This window comes from Drosophila eugracilis, unplaced genomic scaffold, assembly GCF_018153835.1.
Source record: "Drosophila eugracilis isolate 14026-0451.02 unplaced genomic scaffold, ASM1815383v1 contig_2154, whole genome shotgun sequence".
NCBI lineage: Eukaryota > Metazoa > Arthropoda > Insecta > Diptera > Drosophilidae > Drosophila > Drosophila eugracilis.
In genome coordinates, this window is record NW_024573038.1 from 3,049,297 (window position 1) to 3,055,240 (window position 5,944).

At 35.3% G+C, this 5,944-nt stretch overlaps 1 protein-coding gene across 1 annotated transcript; it reads left to right on the forward strand.

The window, feature by feature from the left end:
* Nucleotides 1-295: 295 nt before the first annotated feature.
* Nucleotides 296-1,428, forward strand: LOC108108446. The gene has a single exon (XM_017216500.2). It carries the CDS (start codon nucleotides 392-394, stop codon nucleotides 716-718), a length of 327 nt encoding a protein of 108 aa, XP_017071989.1. The 5' UTR covers nucleotides 296-391; the 3' UTR covers nucleotides 719-1,428.
* Nucleotides 1,429-5,944: the final 4,516 nt, after the last annotated feature.

Below are 5,944 nucleotides of genomic sequence, written 5' to 3' on the forward strand. Positions count from 1 at the left end.
GGGTGAGTAACGTAATGATATATACGTAACATGCCACAAGTGTGACTCTCTCTCGGTTTGACACTCTCTGTATTTCCTGTGAGGAAACGTTTACTGCACGTGATGAAAGTAGCTAGACATAACGGCACAGATATCGACAGAGAGAGAGGTGCTATCAGAGGGAGAAAGAGAGAGGAGATGAGAGAGAGAGAGACATTGAGAGAGAGTGAGAGGGGATGAGGGCGGCTAATTCTCCCGCCGTTTCCCGGGTATAAATACGGGTACCATGCGAGCGTAGCTCCTCAGTCGCACGAGACCTCGCCAAGAGTTCACATCTGAAAGACAAGGAAAATCATTGGAGATATCAGGAAAAGTTCAAGTGTCATTTTTACGTATATTTTTGACACACAAAATGGCTATTCCATTTTTTGAAGAAGAGCACAACTCAAAGTCTGAACCAAGCGGTGATCAAGTGGATAGTCCTATGGCTTTCTCCATAGATCCTGGACACGACCAAGTGGACTTCGAGGGACCTCCGTCTGCGGCCGAGGAACTCCCTCAACCAGGAGCAACAAGTGAGCCAGTTCCGCCTCCCAGCGCCGAGGAACAACTGTTGGCCTGGAAATTCCTGGCCATCACCATGTGCAAGGTCCTCAAGCAGTTTTACCTGCAACATAAGGCATCCGGAAAATCCAGTAAACTAAAGGCCACTGTGCAAATCCAACCGCAGGCGCAGTAAAATTTTTGAAAAAAAAACCAAACACCAACTAAGGCTCCTAAAAGCGCAACTTGTGATTACTTTACGTTGGTGAGAACTAGCGCAGCCCACGAAAATTTCGAGAGAGAAAGAGCGAGACAATGACAGAGAAATGTGAATCAATTTCCCAAGGAAAAACCCAGAAAATGATAATTTTTTATACTCGTATTTTCTTTGTTGGAAATTATTCCTGCCCATAGTTTCTTAATTGCCGTCGGTTTACAAACAAAAAAGAGTCTAAAACTTTGGATAAGCGCAAATGTGATAAATAATTTTGCTAAAAATATTTCCAGTCCAAATATTTGTTTAGTCAACTTATTTAAGTTAGTTCTACTAATTTAACTGAATAAGTTAAGTTCTCTTTGGAGGTCGGCCCAGTGCAAAGAAAAACGAAATAAAAAGTTTAAACAAATACTGGAAAATGGTCTGAAAAGATGAAAACAAAATTTTATAAGCAGCAGCTAGTTTTCAAACCGAAACCAACTTAGTTGATAAGCCAAACTAATCTATAATCTATATCTGCAGATAGTTACCACAACTTTTTTACATACAACTCTCTTGGTGTCTAATTATGGGAAAAGTTTAAAGTTTCAACTTCCTAGGTAGAATGCTTCTTAAACCTAGCAAATAGTTATGGAAATGTATTTTTCAAAATAAAAATCATATATTTTTTATATTTACTTTGCCATCGATTTATAAGCTGTGTGTGTGTGTGTCAATTTAGTTTTTAGATCTATATTTGTAAGCAATATGTGGCTAAGACTCTATGGAGAATAGACGCATTTTCGCGTCACGAGCATAAACATAGTACAAGTTCAAAGTAGAAATATTTACACAAATAACCCGAATCACACATTCTTTTAAGCGATTTAAATTTAAGTTAAGTATAATAAAAATGCAAGTGTATGCATACAACATGAAATAAAAATATTACTAAATTAAAATAAATTATTTATCAATTATTTGAGGAGGATATAAATTATAAATTATTTATATTTATTTTGGTTTTTAATACTTTTATGTTTTTGGGATTTTAATTGATTAAAAAAATGTTAACTGAATTAAACTAAGTTGATGAATATTTCCTTTGTTAGTTTTTGGTGGAAATCAACAAGTTACTCGAAAATAAGACCTACCTTATATCAAGTACAATGAACAAAGGAGTTGTTTTCACCTCTTCTGTAAAACGTTTATATTTCATGATGGGTATTGGGTCCTAAACTCTAGTTATCTAAAAAACACTATTCAATAGTCTAAGGTGTTTCATTCCGATCTATAGGAATTTAAAAATATTTCTTGGGACTAAACAGAAACGAAACCCTATTTTGCTTTGCCGTTATGATAATCGTTTTTTTATTTATAAATATATTATAAATAAATATACATAAATCAAATTTTAGATATTTTTATTCAAAAGTTAAGAATAACTTTTTAGTAAGTCCGCTAAAATCAAAACCAATCATTTTTTAATTTTTTTAAAAACAAAAAAAAGTAATTTATCCATTTGTTACTTAACTTGAGTCATCAAACTCATGAATAGCCATAATCTACATAACCATCGTTGATAATACTTCGCCACCTCAAAGTGAGTACCACTTTTTTACTCCTCCCCCAAAATGGTTACCGATGGCAGAGATCAAAGCCGTTTGTCATACAAAGGAAACTGGATAATTCTTGATATTCCCTCATCCCGATTTCCCAGATTCATACAATCGATGCGGAAAAATGTCGCGTGGCGCCACCCAACCAACTTTAAAATCTGCCTCTGGGCTGAGCTTTGAATAAAAAATAGACGACTGAAATCTTTCAACTCCCGATTTTTAATACGCTTTTGTATAAGGCAAATAATACTGGGGAAAGGATGCAGAGGCTAAGCTGCTTTTTAATTTTCTAAAATCCAAATAGAAGATTCGTTTTAAGCACCGTCCACCGAAGCCATCAATCAATGGACGGATGGATCCCTAATAATATCAATCAGGACAAGAACTGGCAAAGAACAAATACCATTTGCCAAATAAACTGTTTCCCCAGCCCCTGAAGATTTTAAATTTTTTGATATTTTTCTTCCAGGCAGATAAGCAGAAGCCAAAGGATTTCCCATTTTTTTCCTTTTCGTTTGAAAAATGCACATTATGAGGACGGTTAACTGTCTGAATTCAATCAAATGTCCCCCCGGGAATTTGCACTTTTGTTTGCCTGAGCGTCCACACATGATATCGTATCGTCTATCCTTTAGCAACCCTTTCTGGTAAAGTGACCCGTAAACAAACAGTTTTGGATTTTTCTGAATAAGCAACAGATTTACCAATGCATTTTAGAGGGTATGTGGGAGTGCCCCTGACTTGGATGTAGTGAATGTATTTTAAAGAAATAATGAAAATAAATATATTTCCATATTAATGTATAAATATAATAATTGCAATATAAATTATCTTAAAATTATAAAACTAAACTCTAATTTTGTGAACTTGTCTGGGTTTTCATCTTATACTTTCCCTCAGTACCAAAAAGTCTGTTCACTTTGTAGAAAACCATCTCTCTCTTCCCTAAACATCTTCCTTCAGCAAACATTCATATCATCAAGCATATACTTAGATATCTGGCTATTTGAGTGCCTTTCGAGGCATTTTTAACTTAATTGAAAGTACACAAACTTGCTAAGCAAATCAATTTCTTTTTCCTTATTTTTCGCTACTGTCCCGAGGGTAAGGAATGTTTGCAAAACTCAAAGGGAACTTGAAAATATATAGAAAACAGGATTATTAAAAATAAATTAGAGTTGGCTTTGCCCTAATATAAGAGGGATAACGTTGGTTCAGGTTTATTTTTTTCCTGCCAGCTCTGTTGGTTTTTATTTAGGAACGTGCTCAAGTGCAGATTCATTGCAATTTGGTTGTTCTTTGGGTTGGATTTGTGGTCATCATTAGTGTGCTTTATTAAGTGGAAATAGAAGTAGCAACTCTGAATGGGTAGCTTAAAGCCCAACGACTTTAATCCCCCACTCTCAAGGTCGCCCTTTGAGCGAAAAACTGCATATGTTGCATCTTTGAGCACGTTTCAGCTGGAATGGTTGCATATGTTGAACGGGAAAAACACGTATGTAAGAACCAGGGGGACCTGAAATCGGAGCAAATTTGTTTACGTCTTTTGTTTATAATATTGCAAAAGGGATGGCTGAGCAAATCTGGGTCAAGGTGAAGAAGCATTCCAAAGTGCACTCAGTAAACCTAAATTGAAAGTGAGACTCCAACTGGTTTTTTTGTATAATGATGCAGCTTTCATTTTTTAGGGAGAAACTCAGAAAATGTGTCAAATGTTTGTTACCGAGCTTGAGAGGGAAGTTCAAAGAGTTTAAAGTGGACTTTTTAGGAAGGGTTCAAGATGCCTGGCAGTAGATTTATGTTCAACCGCAGTAATCGCTAATCCAGAGAATTGATCTTGAAAACTTAATCCAAGCATTGAGTTATTTTTATTCAAAACAATACCAATTAAGCAATATAAATCTGTGTTTTTCTACTTTTAAATCAAAGTGTGGAAAATTAAATGATTAATTAACATATTATATTCACTATCATCTTCTGGTTTCCTCTTTTTACATATTATATAAATTTTAAAGTTATATAAATGTCATTTAAGCATGTATAGACACAACTTCAATGAAGACCAAGGTAACCCCACAGCAATTCGGATTTTGCCACCCATTCTCCACGTCGATTTGAAGGACTGACATTGGTTGCACTTCATCATTACAATTAATACAGAAAATGCAGCAGATCAAAGTGCGAGTGCAAAGTGGGAGGAAGTGGGCGGAAAATGGGGAAAGCGCGGACAAAAGGCGCGAAGACAAAAGGCGGCGACAGTCAAAAGGCAAAAACAACAACCACAAGTTGCCAGTGCCATGTCAAAGGTAATGACAGAAGCCAAACAATTGAAAAGTTGTAACAAACAGCAGACAGAGGGGGCAACGGAAGGCAAAAACAATGAGACTTCGTTAGCTTTGGCATCAGAGGCAAAAACATATATTTATAATGCTTAAAAAATCACAAAAAAATATGGCAAAGAATTGTCAAAGAAAAAAGAACAGAGAAATAAAAAAAAAATTGGCGAACATTTTTCTAGCAATATATTTTCCGCTGTTGACCAAAGTTTTCACGCCCTTTTTGATGTTTTCCTCTTTGCAAAAGTGCAAATATAACAAGGAAAAATTGCGTAGAAATATTTAATGAGGCCAAAGTGCAAAAATAAACTTGTAAAAAACCAAGCCAGCCAACGAAAAATCTAATTTAATAATCAAATAAAAAGCTGGTCAAGGGAGCGGTCTCTTGGGACGAGTAAAGAAAATGGAAAAGCAGGAAAAACGAGCTATGCAAATGCCGCAGATAAAGAGAAAAAATGCGATTCACATAACTTGAGCGATTTGACAAATTTACGAGTGAGTTTAGCGGACTAATCATTAGAGATATCTTTTTCCCTCCTTAAAATGTAACCCCCGCAGGCCAGAACGAAAAAAAAAGTGGAGCAGGGGTGCTGTTGGGGAGGGAAACCTGCGATGAGCTGGGAAAATGCTTTCCACTGCGTTGACAACGTTTCTGTTTTTTCTGCCCCCAGCAGAGGTTTACACTTACTCTTTTGGGAAATACTCTATAAAAAGAACACAAATATATTTCATTATATTATAAAATTATATAACTATATTATAAAAATTTGTGGTGCATAAAAAAAATTAGTGCCTGTATTAATATAGTAACTATTGACATTTTTATTTTTGGCCACTTAATAATATTGATTTATATTTACAACAAATTAAACTAATTTTTTAATTATATTTTCAAATATTTTAAGAGTATTTGGTAGTCACTTTTATCCATTTCTGTTTTCCTTTTTATTGTCATAATTTTTTCACTTTTATTTAGCATAGACCGAAAAAAAGCGCCGAGAAAAGGAAAATCTCTTGCACATAATTTTAATGTTTATCGTCTTTTATTGTCAAACAAATTATTTTTGATATTTCTGCTGCAGGCGATGCTGCCACCTCCTCCTCAACTTTATCCAGGTGATTCCGTCTGGGAAACGAATCAGCTGCTGAGGGTAACCAAGGAGATTTGGAACGCACATATCTTGTAATTTGATTAGCATGTGGCAGCACCGGGAAAAAAGGAAAAATGTTAGCAGGGGACGGTAGAATAATAATCATAAAGAAAATCCAGG

Excerpts from the sequence above, each read along its gene's own strand:
- LOC108108446 (XM_017216500.2), top strand. The coding sequence starts at position 392 with ATGGCTATTCCATTTTTTGAAGAAGAGCACAACTCAAAGTCTGAACCA.